This window comes from Galeopterus variegatus, unplaced genomic scaffold, assembly GCF_000696425.1.
Source record: "Galeopterus variegatus unplaced genomic scaffold, G_variegatus-3.0.2 Scaffold3117, whole genome shotgun sequence".
NCBI lineage: Eukaryota > Metazoa > Chordata > Mammalia > Dermoptera > Cynocephalidae > Galeopterus > Galeopterus variegatus.
In genome coordinates, this window is record NW_007729228.1 from 202,109 (window position 1) to 220,212 (window position 18,104).

Here is an 18,104-nt window from a genome sequence, read left to right on the forward strand (position 1 = left end):
ACCGAGGGTTTGGATCCCACATACAGACCGGTTCCCGCTCACTGGCTGAGCGAGGTGCGGGCGCAGCACCGAGGGTTGCGATCCCGTTGCTGGTCCCAGTCCAGTACGGGCACAACACTGAGAGTTGCGATCCGTTGCCGGACACGAAAAAAGACAAAAAGGAAAAAAAAAAAGTGGTTCGGCCAAAACCATTTGTAAAGAGAAAGAGATCTAGCAATTTGTGGCAAAATGGTAATAGTATATTAGTCTAGGTAAATGGTATACAAGTCTGTAATTTTTACTATAATCTCAGCTTTCCTGTAGATTTAAAATAAAAATTGGGGGAAATCATTTTTATAGATTTTGCCTAAATATGGAATATAGTGAGACCTCAGGAATTGAGATAAATGGGAGATAGTTAACCAATCAGACTTACTATTTTTAAAGATGTGGCCATAAAATAATACAAATTTTCTTTGGCATTCTGGATTCCTCATTCTCTGTATCAATAGAGGTTATCAACCATGAACTTCTTCAGCTTCTTTCCCTTCCAGACATAACTTTATCATCATTCATCTTTCCTTCCTTCTTTCCTGTGTTAGAGGAAGAAATGTCCTCTTTCTAGACTATGTTTTGAATCATCATAGGGGTGTTAAATTCTATATTGCTTTAATATTCATTTTTAAAAATTACCTGATGAGGAAAGTTTTCTGAGTCATATAGATATGGGTTCAGTCAAAGCATTACCACTTAATAGTTGTGTGACCTTAATTGTTAGTGAATCTCTCTGAGTCTGTATCCTCATTTTTAAAATGAGGGATAATATCTACCGTTTGGGGGTTTTGTAAGGATTAAAAGAAGCAATGTATAACTTTCCTTGAACAGTGCCTGGCCTATGGTTGGTGGTCAGTAGATGGTAGTGGCAGAACTGGTTACTAGTTATCAGAATTTGCTATGTATATGGAAGTGGGGGGACAAGACAGGTCATGTGGTTTAAAGGGTAGCTATTAAATTTGGTTTAGAGAAGGCAGTTCCAGGAAGATTATCACTGAAAAAACACTTACCTACAGTAGTTGTGAGGACAGCTGAGATGTGGGAGAATGTCAGTAACTAGAAAACACTGAGGAATGAGATTATACAAAGTTTGACTTGGTTGTCTTCCTCCTGTCGCATATTTTTCTAAAGTGAGCAGTGCTTCTTGGGTGGAGTTGAAGGGGTGTCAAAATGTAATTTGGGCTGTAAAGAAAAATTATAGTGATTTTTCTCTTGGCTGGGATGTTCTTTGTCACAAGTGAAATCTCAAGGCTCTCAGCCAGCGTTTCCTTAATGAAATTAGGGTTGTTAGCATTGCAAACAACCTTAAACAAACTGTGGCCCAGAGAGGTCAAATGACTTCCTTAAGAACACACAGCTAACCGGTGGCAGAGCTAGGACCAGGATCCAGATTTCCTTATTACCAGAACTGTATTCTTTCTTCTGGTATGCGCTTAAAACAATTGTAATTTAGGCATCTTGGGATATAAAAACAAACCATAATCAAGTACCTATCAGTAGAGGTGAAGGGTTTTCAAAATATGATAGTACTTTGGAAGGGATGTAAGTTTTAGTTGTCAGGGTAAAGTTCTCAGTCAACACAGTGTCAAAAGAATAAAACAATGGAGAGTAATGATTACTGGGACTTGCTTTTCTACTAAAAATTCACTTCAGCTAAAGAGGTGATGAGATTTTTTTTATATAGGTTCTCAACTGAGACAAGGGATGCTATGATGAAGAATGGAAAAAGCCTGGTAATTCTTAATAACTGTCAGCTCCTTTTTTTCATTCCCACTCAAGAAGCCTTTCCTTTTCATATCAGGAAATGAAATGATCAAGAAATGGAAGGTGGCAGGGTTTGATAATGCTGTGTAAGAGAGGTTTTTTGTTGTTGTTTAATTTTGCTTTTTAATGGTTAATTGGGTCATGTCTGCTGAAATGGTCTTTGGACTAAAAGTTTTAAGATTAAACTCAATGAATTCATTTATTCACATTCAAATAATAGTTATAGAAAAACTAATTAATGTGCTATTTTATTTTAACAATACATACAAATATTATATTTTTCTATTTTTAAAAGGTTTCTGGGGAATGTTTTTATGATGTAATATCTTTAATGTCTGTACAAATTTTTTTCCATCATAGAACATGACAACTGTTACACTAATAGGATAGCATATTTAACTAAAAAATCAGCTGTTTAAAAGTGATGTGAAAATTAAACATTATTCTTTAAATATGTTAAAATATTACATTGCCCAATTAACTTTTTAATATCCACGAGTAAGTTATAGAGAACCAGACCGCTTTCTTCCTCTAACCTATATAGAACCGTCAATGATGGGACTGAACTAGAAAGGGGTCAGAGATAAATACAAGAGTATTGCCTTAAGGAGCATCTGAACATGTACAAGTAATGCCCAGTTTTTAAATTTGATACGTATCCGTTGTTTAAGATTTGTCTATGCCTCTTTTCTTCCTGATTAGTATAGATAATTGGAAGTTAATAGTTACTATAGTCAATACCAGTTCCCTCTCTCATCTTTCTCTTTGTAGAAATTTACAGCATTATTTCAACGTTGGCTTGATGGCAATGCTGCAGTCACACATCTGTCTTCTGAGTTGGCAGTCACTGAAACTGCAGCAACTCCAGCTCTTTTGGGACCACTTATGACAGAGTTGGCAATCCATCTGAGCCAATTTATTATTTGCTTTAAGCATATGGAGCTGCTTCTCTTAGAAGGGGAGGTGGGGTGAAGGATTGGTATTTTCTGTTTCTTCATATACCAAACCATTGTTATGTTCATTAATATTTATCAAACATCATAGTAAAGGAACAGGTAGTGAAAAATCTTATACTTATTATTTGAAAGTACGGTGAGTATTTTCATGGCATTTTACTTCTTTCATGAAATGTTCCATAACTTCAAGACTAAAATATATTTCATCCATAATCACTGCAGTCTCTTATGGAATTCTCTTACTCCTTAGAGTAACAGAAAATGCCATAAGAGATTTTGTGATATTTCCAAAATACGGTCCCATTAGTTCTGGGCTGATTGTCTATGAACACCTTATTTTTTTGACAAATATTCTTAGTCATCTATCGTGATGTTACTAACTCTTGCATAAAATGCCTTTAAGATCATTTTAGAGAAGCAGCTTTGTGTGATATTTCATAATCATATTTCATTTTTACCCAATGTTAATCATTATTGTTGGAGGAGATTATTTTAAATTAGATTTTTTGGTGTTGGATATATTTTTAAGAAGCTTTGGTCCAGACAAGAAAAGATTTTTTAAAACATTTTTATTAATTATTTTCAGCCCTCTCGTATCTGAAGAGTATCAAATGCTGAGGTGCCAAAAGATGCTTTTGAATTCTAATGAAAGTGTCTTCTTCCTCTTTCACCTTGTAGAATAGAACCTGATTTACTGATCAAGGTTGTTTCTTTTACCTCCTCTTTTTCTTAAATTCTCTGGGAGATCTTGGTTGGTGAAGTCATCTCATCGTGTTCTAGAGTATAATGTTCCCCTGCAGATACTTGAGAAGCAAATGCTCTTGATCTGCCAGAGATGTTGCAGCAGCACGAAGACACCTGTTCGTGAGACTCCCTTTTAGGGTCTCTTAAGCTCAACAGAGATATTTACTTCTTTCCATTAGAGTTAATTGAAAGGTACTTTATGTCTTTCCATTGTTTAATGAGCCACTTGCTCATCTCTGCTCCTGTTTACAGACAAAATAGATTAATTGTCACACATTTGTTCCTTGATTATAAAGAATTTCTTGTAAATTAGATTGCGGTACTAAGATTAGAATTGAGCAAGTCTTAAGCTCCTGTTAGGAGAGTGTATGATGGTTAATATTCTCAAAGCTCCACTTCCCAAACTTTCTTTTCTATATGTAAATCCAGATTTGAAATACACTGAATACATCTGCAAAATTAGATTTCTCACTAATCCTTCTTATGTACATTTTGTGTGCAAGTGAATTTCCTCAAGCTGGAGAGCCTCCCCAGATAAATTATATGTAACATAATTCAAATCATTCCCAAATAGTAGAAGAATTTATATTGTTTGTGAGACAGATTTTTATCCAAAGCAATTTTCTTCCCGTTAGTGACTTAAAACGTAAATACACTGGAGCCTTACTATAATCCTGTTCTGGGGCCCATGCTCAATGGCTACCTCACAGATAAAATGACCTGCTAGTATTTCACCAAATTAAACCTCCCCAGATGAGATTCATATCGTCTGGCCTCATTTTGAGCACTTCAGTGTTTTAAGGCACAACAGATAGTGTTGTGCTATGGTGCCAGTTATTAACTCAGCATAGTATTTTTTATTTTAAAATTTCACAGCATTTGACAAACAGGTACACTGTAATAGAAAAAGTACTGTCAGATGGGAGTCTAAAGATACAGGTTTTAGTATCACTTCTTATTAGCTTTGGCCTTTGAGAAGTTACTTAACCTTCTTGAGTTTTTAATAATTTGCTCCATCTAAGTAAGGTAATACATATAGAGGCATTTTGAAAACCAAAGAGCTATATAATTGGAACGTGTTCTTTTAGATGTAGATAAAAATCACAGAGAAGTTGTGACTGTAAATAAAGAACACCTACTGTGTGCCAAGGCTCTGTGTTACTCAGTGTAGGAGGTATAAACATCAATGGCACCTCTGTCTTGAACAGGTACAAAGTTGGGGTGGGGTATGGTAAAGGAAGGAAAACATAATCTTTAGTTGGTTTCCTGGGAGAGGTAGAATTTGAAATGAAACTAGAATAGTAAGTAATATTTCAACCCAATGACTGAGCAAAGACCACTTAAGATGTAATAATTAAACTACCTTGCCTCCCTGCCCCCCAAAATTCAAGATACTTGGACCATCTTTTCTTTTTATACCTTCCCTTGAAATGTATTTTATTAATTTTATGTGAAGGGCAGTGCTATACACAAGCAGAGTGTCTTGTCACCACCTTGATGTATCAGTGGCAAGACCAGGATGTGAATTCTCATGGCCAAGAAGAGAGATTTGTGCATCTCTATAAACCCTCTTCTTCCCATTGGATGTAATTAGCACTGAAAATTCAAGTACATTTATTGTGAATGTTATTTTAATTTTAATAAACTGGGTATTTTCTTAAAAGTAGCTATGACTAGTGGGAGGACAGTATTGCTCTTTCTCTTTCTCTGTTTTTCCCTCTTCCTAAATAAGAAATAAACCTTAATTATATAAGCTCCTAAGATCTCAAGGTTGCTTTTAAACAGCAGCATAACCTAACTAATGCAGAAGGTGGATTCTACAATAACTAAAACTTTAAAATGTGGCATTGGCTTAGCATGCAGGCAACAAACAATGAGGGAGCATATGTTGAAGGCTGAAAAGACGGCCAACCATGCTAAGCAGTGAGAATAGATTTGGTAAAACTGTTTCCTGACATAAATTGGGGGTTATATTATGTGCCTACTGAGCTGGCACTTCTAGGAGAAGAGGTTGCGAATCAAAACCTTAACTTGTGTGTATTGGTCTTTTTTTTTAATTGAAATTTTTATTGAGGTAATTGTAGATTCACATGCAGTTGTAAGAAATAATATAGAAGTCCTGTTTGTTCCCCAGTGGTGACATCTTGCAAAACTGTACCACAATATCACAACCAGGATATTGACATTGATACAATCTAACTTCTCACAGAACAAAAGTTTTTAATTTTGACAAAGTTTACTTTGTCAATGTTTCCTTTTATGGGTTGTGCTTTTGGTGTCAATTCTAAGAACTTTTTGCCTAGTCCTATATCCCAAATATTTTTCCTATGTTTTTTCTTACAAGTTTTATTATTTTCATTTTACAATTAAGGCTGTGATCCATTTTGATTTAATTTTTATATAACATATTGAGATTTATATCAAAGTTCTGTGTTTTTTTGATGTTTGGGGGTTTTTTTTGCCTATGGATATCCAGTTATTCCAGCACCATTTGTTGAAAAGACTTTCCCTCTTCACTTGAATTGCTTTTACACGTCTGTCAAAAATCAGTTTGGACTATTTGTGTAGGTCTTTTCTTTGAGGTCTCTATTCCATGTATTTATGTCTTTCTTTCCACTGATACCACATTGTCTTCATTACTGTAGCTATATAGTAAGCCTTAATATCTGGTAGAGCAATTCCTCCCACTTTATTCTTCTCTGTCAGGATTGTTTTCATTATTTTAGTTCCTTTGTCTTTCCATAAAAAATTTCCTGGGTTTTGATAGGAATTACATTTAACCTATAGATCAGTTTGAGGAGAACTGACATCTTTACTATGTTGAGCCTTTCCATCCATAAAAATGGTATATCCCAAAATTTATCTGGGTCTTCTTCGATTTCTTTCATCAGCATTTTGTAATTTTCATCACCTATAACATGTACATGCTTTGCTTTTGTTAGACTTATACCTTAGTATTTTATTTTCTTTGTAGTGATTATTATTATTATTATTATCATTACCGTCCTTCACATGTTCATTGTTAGTGTCTGTGTGTGTATATATATATATAAATACAGTTAATTTTTGTGTGTTGATCTTATATCGTTTGACCTTGCTGAACTCGCTTGGTTCTAGGAGGGCTGTTTTTGTGTGTGTATGTATTTCTATTTGCAGTTATGTCTTCTGCAGATAGGTACAGTATTCTTCTATTTTCAATCTGTATACCATTTATTTATTTTTTGCTTTTTTGCACTGGCTAGAACTTCCAGTACTATGTTGAATAAGTGATGAGAGCAGATATTATGCTTTGTTCCTGATCTTATGTGGAAAGCCTTCAGTCTTTCAACTTAAGTATGATGTTAGCTGTAGGATTTTTGCAGATGTTCTTTATTAAGTTGAGGTAATTCCCCTTGGTTTCTAACTTGCTGAGAGTTTTTATCATGAATGGGTTCTGGATTTTGTCAAATGCTTTTTCTGCATCAATTTGTATAACCATATGACTTTTCTTTAACTCATTGATATGGGAGATTGCATTAGTACATTTTAAATGTTGGATCCTAGCCTTAATATATGTGGAATAAATTATATTTGGTCGTGGTTTATAATTCCTTTTATACATTGTTGGATTTGATTTGCTAGTATTTTATGACAATTTTTAAATATATGAGAGATTTTTAAGTGTTCATGAGATTTATTGGTCTGTAGTTCTCTTTTTTTTGTACTGTCTTTGCTTGGTTTTGATGTTAGGGTAATACTGGCATCTATTTTTAGAAGGGTTTGTGAAGAATTGGTATTAATTCTTCTTTAAATCGTAGAATTCTCCAGTAAAACTGTCTGGGCCTGTATATTTCTTTTTTGGGAACTTTTAAATTACAAATCCAATTTCTTCTGTGTTTCTAGGACTGTTCAGATTATTTCATCTTGGTTGAGTTTTCAGAGTTTGTGGCGTTTAGGAATTGGTGCATTTCTTCTAAGTTGTTAAATTTATAAGTATAAAATTGTTCATAGGATTTCCTTTTTATCCTTTTAATGGCTGTGGGATTTATAATAGTATGATTTTTTTCTCAAAGAATCAGCTTTGTTTCATTGATTTTTCTCTATGGTGTTTCTGTTTGCAATGTCATTAATATTTGTTCTTATCTTTATTATTTTCTTTCTTCTGTTTGCTTTGGGTTAATTTTGCTCTTTTTCTATTTTCTTAAGGTAGGAACTTAGATTATTGATTTGAGAAGTTGTTCTATTGTCTTCTAACTTTGAGGGCCATTCTGATTCCTGAACCTTTGTGTGGTCTCTTCATTTTTGTGTTTAATTTTTAATTTGGGAGATTTTAGGGTCTTCCTCAGAATACTTAAATTTCAGATGATGAGCTTTAGTGTTGGTCTGTTTCTTCCACTGAGCCCACTAGTGGTGAATGAAGAAACTCATTTCTTTCAGTTTGGGACTATTTTTTAAATTAGGTTTCTGCGAATTTCCTTCCCTATATTATCTCTATTCTTTCTGGAAATCCTCTTATTTCAATGTTTGATGCCCTAGACTGATCTAAATGTCTTCTCTCTGTTTTCTCCTTTTATTTTTCTTAAATTTTCTGGGATATACACTCAGCTTTTCATTCCAATCTTTCTATTGATCTTTGCTTTATTCCATAATTTTTATTTTGCAAGAGCTTGTTATATTGTTTTATGATATTGTGTATGTGTGTTTTAAATAGCATCCTGTTCTTACTTCATGGATTCAGTATTCTCTCTCTGAGGATATTAATGATTTAAAAATATATTTTATTCTTCCTCAACTGTTTCTTATAGCTTTCTTTATCTTTCTGTTTTGTTTTGTTTTAGTTGTTCTCATGTTAGAGGCTTTCCTCAAATGTCTGGTGATTTTTGGTTGTCCATTTATATTCAAGAACGATACACTAAAAAGTTTTATAGGTGGGGTTTGTTAACTTACTATAGGATAATTTGGCTAGACCATTTCTTTGGGGGACCTCTAACCATTATCTTTAGGATTTTTCTGTTAAGCCAGTCAAGAACTCTGGGGAAGAATTTTCTAGCTTCTGGATAGAGATTAATAAGGCTGATGTTAGGCCAGTGTTCTGAGAACTGTTACAAAATAGATTGAAGGCTCAAAGTTCAGCTTAATCCCTTGTAAACTTTCACTTAATTTCTGGTTTTGGTACAGAATCTTTGCCCTCAGCTCTAACTGGTGTCCCTGATCCAGAGCTTATCTGGTTCACCCTCTCCAAAGAAAAATCATCTGCTGGGCTTGGGTAGAAAGAATCTCCCAGATGTAAGATGTGGAGGAGAGGAAAGATCTGCTTCTTAACCATTCATAATCTTGTTTCCAGATCTACTTTCAACACCACTTTGAATTACCTAGTTTTGCCAATTCTATATTCTTTCTAGGGCTCTCCAGTACAAATCCAGTTGCAATTTTCAGAGTTTTGTTGTTATCTCTCCTTTTTTGTTGTCTTTGTCCTCATAGTTTTATGCTTTTATATTTTTCGTCTTTTTAAAATCTCTTTACTACTATTTTACAGGTGTCTTAGAATGGAGCAGCAGTAAATGCATGTGTTTAATCTTTAACTAGAGACCTTAGTGGTGTCCTTTCCCCAGTCTTACTCCATTCCAAATCACTTTCACACTACTATCAGAGTGATGTTGATAAAATGATATTCTGTTCTAGTCATCTCTTTATTTAAAATCCCTCACTAGTTCCCACTGCCCAATGATAAATTCTGGTTCTTCACATAATATACAGAATACCCCTACCTGTTTCTCCAGCTTCATCTCTTGTTTGCAGCACTCCTTTTTAAGAAGTATTTGTTGTAGGCCGAGCCCGTGGCGCACTCGGGAGAGTGCGGCACTGGGAGCACAGCAGCGCTCACGCCACGGGTTCGGATCCTATATAGGGATGACCGGTGCGCTCACAGCACTCACTGGCTGAGCGCGGTGCGGCCGGTCTCAAAAAGGACAAAAAAAAGAAGAAGAAGAAGTATTTGTTGTTTTGTAAATACCTGATGTTCTTTCCTCTTCCTTATTTTTGGATGTTCAGTTTCTTTTGGCTGGCGTACCCAGCCCCATCATTGTCTGCCTGGTAGTTCCTCCCATGTCAAGATGTAGTTTAAGAGCCATCTTGTCTATGAAGCCTTCCTTCGTTTCAATAGTTGTTTATCCCTTTCTTTGTGTCCATACTGTGTTCTGCAAACTATAATGTCAGCACTTATTATACAGTATTGCAGTTATTTATTTACAGGTCTGTTTACTGGAATTTGAACTTCTTGATAGAGATAATGTCTTAATCATTTCTGTATCTTCAGAATTTAGCAATGCCTGACATGAGCTTGGGGTCCAGTATATGTTTTCAATATATTTGTCCTCTGATATCTACACAGCACACTGTATTCAGCTTTTGATGGAGAAAGCGATACAAAACTGAACAGACGTGTACATAAATATCTTTTCATGTTATTAAATATCCTACATATTAGTGGCTGCCAAATATTTCATTATATGGATATACCATAGTTCATTTAATTAATAACTTATTGTTAGGTATTGGTTAATGTTTCCAACTTTTTGCTATTTTAAATTGTGCTGAATAAATTTAAGGTACATCTGCGATTACTGGACATAAATAATATTCTTAGAAGTTAAAATGCTGAATCAGGAATAATGTCTGTTTTAAAGACTTCTGATATATATTCCTTCCAGGTAAGTTGTACTAATTTTATTTCCACCAGCAATTTATTAGGATGCCCATTTTTCTGCAGTCCTTCTAGTACTAACATCTCTGTAATCATCACCACCACCACCACCACCATCATCACTCTTTGCCAAAATGTGTAGGTGAAAATAATATTTCCCTGGTTTAATTCGTATTCCTCTGGTTAATAATGAGGTTGAGTAAAAAAAAAAATTATAAAAAATTTGTATGTAACTTTATAATTTGCCTATGTTTGTCTTCTGACCATTTTTCTGTTTGGATTTTTTCTAGGAGACAAGGAGATATACTATAGCAATGTTTATGAGAGTACATTGTTTTCTTTGACAGTGAACTTATTGTTATCTAATACAATTTCTATGGAGAACTTAAACATAAAATCATTCATTAAAGTAGAAAGCTGCATTGGGGATTAATGACTAAGTTTCTTCGTTTCATAACTGTCTGTGAAAGTCTTTGAATCGTTACCTACAATATTTGCAAGTAGGCTATGTTGAAGAAAACATCTGTCCCCCAAACGGAATGGGACTGGCTGGAAGCAGTTTCACCAAAATTTTGAGGGGGTAATAAATCATTTTTTTAAAATGGTGGGAGGGAGGGAAGGAGGGAAGAAGGAAAGAATGAAGGAAAGAAAGAGAGAAAAGACCACAACAATACATTGAACTTTCAGAAGGAGAGAACAAACCTAAGGACACTAGAGATGGGGGGGGAAGGAGGGAGGGGTTTCGGAAGGGATAGGTCGGGCAAAGGGCAAAAAGAAATATCATGATTTGAACGAATGAATATGCTAATAATTAAAAACTTTTAAATATTTTTAAACAGACAAATATATCATCTTAACCAATACCCATTTAGCTAAGGTTATAGAGTTGTGCAAACATCATACAATTCTGTTTTGGAACATTTCCATTACCCCCCCAAATTTTCTCTTGCCTGTTCGAAGTTATTCTCCATTTTTATCCCAAACCCCAGGCAACCACTGATCTACTTTCTTTCTTTATAGGTTTGCCTTTTCTGGAGAGTTTATCTAAGTTGAATCATATTATATGTGGTCTTTCATGTCTGGCTTTTTTCACTTAGCATAACGTTTTCAAGGTTCATCGATGTTGTAACACATATCAGTACTTGATTTCTTTTTATTTCTGTGTAGCATTCCATTGTATGGACATAGCACATTTTGTTTATTCATTCATCAATTGATGGATATTTGTTATTGTTTTTTAAAATACACTTTTAGTGATCACATTTAGGTTGGTAATCTATCTTCAGTTGACTTTTGTGTGTACTTAGAAGTGGAAGTTTAATTTCATTTTACATGTAAATATACAGTTTTCCCAGCATCATTTGTTGAAAAAGACTATGCTTTCCACCATTGAGGTGCCTTGGTACCTTTTTCAAAAATGAATTGACCATAAATATAAAGTTTTATTTCTGGACTGTGTTTGTGTTCTGTTGATCCCTATAGCTATCCTATGTCAATACCACATTATCTTGATTACTGTAGATTTGTAGCATGTTTTAAAATTGGATAGCATAGATCCTGCAATTTGTTCTTTTTCAAGATTGTGTTGGCTATTCTGGATCCTTTACCTCTCCATATAAGTTTTAAAGTAAGCTTGTTTATTTCTATAAAAAGAACCTGCTGGAATTTATAAGGGATTACATTGAGTCTGTAGATCAATTTGTGGAGAATTGCCATCTTAGCAATATTGAATCTTTCAATTCACGAACATGGAATTTCTATCCATTTATTTAGATGTTCTTTAGTTTCTGTTAGCAGTGTTGTATAATTTTCAGTGTATAAGTTTTATACTTCATTTGTTAAGTTTATTCATAAGTGTTTTAATTCTCTTTTATGCTATTATGAATGGAATTGTTTTCTTATTTTTATATTGTTTAGTACAATTATGTTTTAATAATGTCAAAATGTATATGGCATGTTTTCCCCTACATTTTAACTATTACTAACATTTTACTTCTAGTATGACATATAATTTATTATGCTGGCAGGAACCAATCACTGATGCTTATTACAGGACCAGAACTCTGGACAATAAGTGCCTACGTGTAGTTTTTGTCCTTAAAGAATGAAAGTCCTAAAAAATTTAAAGTATGTTAATACAGAAACAGTCCTGCCAATTCAATTAGAATATATGACAAAATGTTTATAGTAAGACTTTAATAATGCTGACTTGTGTTTCTTGACATTTTATTGATTTTTAGAATTGTTGTAAATGTACTCCTTTGCATTTAATATGTATCAATCAGCAAATTAGTAGATTGTGCTTATGTTGACACTGCAAGTCTCAAGCTAATGGTTTGTTATCGTGCTCATTTGTGCTTCCATCACATTAAAAAATGTTACTTAGGGGAGAAAATTGCACCCTGCAGTTAGTTATTACAACAGAAAGGAGACTTATTTTGCCGGGCTCAACATACACTGTTTTTCTAGCCTTTTAGTAGACAGCCATTGTTTGAATCACTTGTTCTTAAAGTGTGATCTTGCAGAATGTCAATATATTAAATAGGATGAGCTATTATACTTTAACAGCTGAATAACATTAGGACTTTTCCAATTGGCTGAAGAAAATTAAAGTATATTGTTTAAATCTTTTAGTTTTTCAGTTTTTCTCTTGTAAAAATTTTCTTTCTTCTAGGGCACCAGTATTGCTTATCTACTAGTAAGCATTAATGGACAATTAAACAAATGACCAAGTTTATTTGTACATGTTAATAGAAAAACTCAGATTATCATGCTTACTTCAATAGCTTATTTACACTAGCAGAGAGTTACTGTTTTATATGGTAATATTAATGATATTCTGTGGTTCTCTGCACCTGAACAAATTTAAGAACCACTAAGTTAAATAAATTATTTGATTAATAAAGGAACTATATTTAACTAAGAAAAGAGCAGAAATGTAAGTATACTGGGTATACTCATTTGCTTATAGGTAGCTAAGACTCACCAACATCTATACTCTCAATTTAATGACTGTAATGAGTGTGGAACTTTTAGGCTATAATGAGTAAAAAAAAATGGTTAACACTTCTCTCCAACAAAACATAAATGTGAAGTAGACTGTTAGTTGTCTGAAAACTAGGGAGAACAGATGAAGAACAGTCTTGTCCACTGTTTTTATAGTTTCCAAACAGATAAATGGGGTTTTTTTCTTCTGTATTTTCTAAAACTTAATGCTATTAAAATTGATATGTAAAGTTTTATAAATCATATGATGAAGGCAAAATGTAAGTTGTTATGTTCCTGGGATATTTTGACCTCAGATTATTGATTTTATGACTTTTCCCCCTACAGACATGCTGCAGAGAAAGGTAGAAGAGATAACAGCGTTACAAGCAGCAGCATACAATGTCAAGATTGCTTTTGATTAAATAACCATATCTTCAGCATGTTGTTTTTGGATTATTTGTTACCTGCAAATTCTGATGATTTGTAATAGAGCAGTATTTACAGTTGCTATTTCATCTTTGGTTGCAATAAAGTGTGTGCATGTATTTGTTTGTTAGCTTTTCATTTAAATATTGTGCTGTCGAGAATTATGTAGACTATAGCTTTGCTTTTAGTGATAGCAAATCAAAATGATATTAGCCCCTTTGTCCAGGCAGCAACCTATTAGATGTTGACTCTGTACATAATTTATATCTTACTCCCTAGATTTCACATCCTACCACCAATATACATCATCCTTCTCATTCCATCCAAATCAAAGATGTTTGCCAAAAACTATATGCCAACCAGTCTTTACTATGGGCCTGTTACATTCAATGCATAGTGCTAGATACTATAAAGTCGCTCTCCTCTCTAAGGAACTTATTGTGTAGTTTGAGATATAATTAATGCCCATCTGTATAAAAATAATATAAACAATACAAGGAAGTGTGTTATGAATTACAGAAAGTTATAGAAATTCAGAGAAGGGAGGAAACGTTAGGGTAGATTTAGGACTTGAGGTTATTTTAAAAAGGATAAGGGTCAGGCAATTTAGTTATTTCTTATGTATAGTTATACTGATGTTTTATTTGGTTTTAGCATATGATTTATAGTTTTTGGTTTTTGTTTATCTGTTTGTTTTTCTTTTTTTTTTTTTTCAGGAAATGTTTTTTTTTTTTAATCCAAAAAGGTTGCACCATAGTACCCATATGGTTTTCTACTGTTCCACAATCACCCCTTCACAAAGACTGACAAATCTTTAATAAAAGTTAAATTTATAAAAACATTAAGATAACTTTGGGAATGTGTAATAAAAAAGAATGAAGTCCACAAATTACAAATATTTTGCTTATATGCAAACTGCCAATTCTAGCAAATCCAGTCTACTTAACTGATTTGTTTAATGTAGTAATTTTTCTAAAAAAATTTAATTAGGGGATGAGTGATATATTTATGCCCTTGACAAAGATGAGAAATGTGGTATTGTGACCAAGAAAGGAGAATATAATTCCTGGCTATATTATTGTTCTGACTCATCAAAGCTCACAGAATATGTAAAGCTCTTCCATGTCCAATGATGTCAGGCAAACATAATAGAAGGTGCACTGGGCTGGCAAACGTTTTCATCATATAAATCTTCTGGTAATTCCTCTTCATCTCCGTCAGGAAAATATGTAGGAAATGGTAGGTTTTTACAGAAATCCTTATAGGCAGGCAACTTAGAATCTCTGACCTTTACTAAGCAATTTTTATGTCCAGGTACAGACCCATTTACATAGATGATATTGTGCTTTGTGTTTATTCTCCACACTTTCAGTCCATATTCTGTCCTATTTATGTTTCCCATTTGTCCAGGCATTTTAGTTCCAGGCCAGACTCTGGCAACATCACCAGTTGAAATAGCTCCAGGTCTCCTGTGGGTTTTTGTTTGACCATGACTAGCAGGCAGGCTGGCCTTTAAATCCCCATCTTTTCATGACGCCTTGAAAACCTTTACCAATAGTTTTGGCTGTGACATCCACATACTGTCCTGGACGAAAGTGAGCAGCATAAAGAGGAGTGCCTGACTTAATTACAGCATTATCTGTTACATGAAAGATTTTAACTTTCTGTTTTGGCGGCAATCCAAGTTCTCGGTAAAATTCCAACACAGATGTAGGTTTACGAAAACGTGATACAGTTTTTCCTCCTACAGTTAGTGCTGCCATTTTTCCATTATGGTTTTCCTTTGAAGTATATTTTAGGACATGACAGTCTTGTACCTGAAGTAATGTGACCACATGCCTTTGACCATCCTTCGTCCATAAAGGCATCATGCCCAGCTTCAGGGCAATAAGGCCAACTCTAGAGGAACCTGGTTCCCAAGGATGTATAGGCCACGGTTCATCTTTCAGAGGAAATAATTTACTTGCTAATTGGACTTTATTTTCGTCAGACACCAACTGCTTAACAAATGGGACACTTTCTTCAGAAAGATGCTCATCCCACCAAGTACCACTCTTGCCATGGAGACTTCTAACGAAAAGCCAGACATTTGTCCTGTTCCCCGAGCCCAGGGCAGCACCCAGGCCGCCCGCACCTCCACCCAGCACATGGGGGCCGGCTTGCGCCAGCAGCCTCCAACCAGGCATGGAGTGGTTAGGGAAGCCTCGGCTCGCGACACCTACGGGCGCCCCGCCGCTCTGCTTTCAGAGCGTCCTCACACCACCGCCAGGAGCTCGCAGCAGCCCTGTGGAAACTGTCGCTCTGGAGGCTTGCCAATGCCCTCCGCGACGCGGACAACCGATGCAGCCACTCTATCTGTTTGTTTTTCAAGAAAAAGCCTTGTTCTTAGCTTTGGAACAGTCTAGTCTCTTGTCTTTCATGTTTCACCTAAGTCATAAAGATGATGTTTTAAAAAATAACAGTATAACACCAAAATAATTAAAAATTTTTAAGTGACTAGAGCTTATTTGCCTATAATTACTGAACTGAATTTTGTTCTACTGACTGCCCACGACCATTCTGAAGGGAAGAAAATATTTTTGAAATGAATATTCGAAATGATTGGTCTTGGTGATAGACTAAATGCCAGAACTTACATGGCCTCTTTTTTTCCTATCCAAACTTTTCTAAGAAGCAGCTTCTTATCAGGTAAGTTTTTGTTACCACTCAAAATTACAGAATGTAGACGTAATCCAGAGACCATTTAATCTTGTAAATGATTTCTATAGGTTAACACAGCTTTTGAATATAATTTTGAGTAATCTCTAATTTTTGAGTTCAGTATCATTACTATTATACCCTAGATAAAGACATTTTTCCCTATTGTTTTTGTAAATTATTGTAAAGTAGCTTGCGAAAAAGTTAAGTTTCACATTTACTAAAGAGAATATAGTGTATTGGAGGAAACACTGGGTCTATTCTTGTTTCTGCCTAATTAACTGGACAAATAATTTTTTCTTGGGCATTATCTTTTGTCTATAAAATGAAAGAGTTGGACCATATTAGGGTTTTCCCAACTGTTTTGTGAGAAGAAACTTGTTTTTATTTCTCCGACGTCTTGAGATTCCTTTATGTCTTTTCACTACTAGTAGAGCGATTACTGTACATGTCCTAAGGAAAATGAAGAGGAGGCTACATTAGTGCTTGTACTATTTTACTGTTGCACCATCTTCACTGGGTGTCTAGTGTTTTTTTCCAGTACATGTAAGATGCCAGAGAATGGCAAGTGGCTTCCACATCAATCCAGTAACACTGTAAGATTTACTGAGGGATCTTAATGTACTGTCTGGAATCTGCAACCTTGGACTAAATCATCTGTAAGGTTCCTTCTGACTCTGGGTCTAATGTGTCCAAAAAACATGATGTTGTTGTACAAATATTAATTAAAATGTTATAATTAACCTATTTTTGCCAGTAATGTTAAGGCAGCATTTATGTTAGGCACTGGAGTCTTGAGCCCCTCCTAAACACTGTTAAACAGCTAAGATATCAGCTGAAGGAGAATTCTTAAATTTGTAATGTTGACACTATCCCAATAACATATCCAGTTTTTGTCCTTTGAAAAGATGCTATATTTATTCTCTTTATAACAACATTTATGCTTTCTCATTTGGGAAATTTGAAATACATGCACAGTTGTTTTAATATTACCTGATGAGTAGATTCAAGAGAAGATTTTTGGTTTTAACATCTTCCATATCTTTGAATTATAATTGCTTCATAACGTATTCCTCAGAAATGTGCTGTGAACAGAACACCTAAAAAGGACAAACCCTGAAAATGTGTCTGTTAAAGAGGAGCTTTTGGCTTAGTTAAACTAACCTTGTTAAATTGTCAGAAAGACAAATGAAGCATATTTTTTAGTTTGTCATAAGTTCTTCTAGGGGTGAAATTGTGATATTACCTCATAGTAAGATCTCTGTGCCCATGTATAATATCTAGAGATCTCAAAGCCTTTTATATACCATCTGATATCATTTTAAGGTGGGGAGAGGGATGCTGTGGGAAACAGAATAGCTATTATTACAGTTAATAAGTTTGGCAGAGCTAGAAACAGCCTGGTTTTCCTTCTAGTGCAATTTTCTGAATGTCCCTTGGTACCTACCACTTGTGTTGGCTACAGTTATACAGAGATATGTACATTATGTCTTATGACCTTGCTTTCCAGTTGCAATTCCACAGCTATTTATATGTCTTTTAGCCTTTCATTCTCTGCTCATCCCACCTGGTGGATTTGTAATGTAGTGTGTATCACCTCACTACCGATAGGCTGTGTGTTCTATTAGAAGTTGTGTAGAAGTTTGCTGTGACTGGTCGGTGTAATATTTGTTCCTCCCTTTGCCGTCTTTCCAGGGGAAAAAACACACTAGCAACCTTGGTGTATTTTTCCATTTCCTCTTCGACAAATGTGTCAATAGGACAGTTTGGTTGAGCAGCAGAATTCAGCCCCACCAGCATATAGTATTTACCTG

The 18,104-nt window shown here is 34.7% G+C and overlaps 1 protein-coding gene and 1 pseudogene across 3 annotated transcripts in view; one reads left to right on the top strand and one right to left on the bottom strand.

Annotated features, from left to right (window-relative positions):
- The window catches only part of NUP62CL (nucleoporin 62kDa C-terminal like), a 101,178-nt gene extending 87,466 nt beyond the window's left edge, over positions 1 to 13,712 (top strand). For all 3 annotated transcript variants that reach the window (XM_008583986.1, XM_008583988.1, XM_008583985.1), the window contains exon 9: positions 13,513 to 13,712. In XM_008583986.1, coding sequence (XP_008582208.1) covers positions 13,513 to 13,589 — 77 coding nt within the window. In that variant the 3' untranslated portion in view covers positions 13,590 to 13,712. The remainder of the gene's footprint in view (positions 1 to 13,512) is intronic.
- A 611-nt stretch (positions 13,713 to 14,323) lies between these two features.
- LOC103599818 lies at positions 14,324 to 16,049 on the bottom strand (annotated as a pseudogene).
- Between the last annotated feature and the right edge of the window lie 2,055 nt (positions 16,050 to 18,104).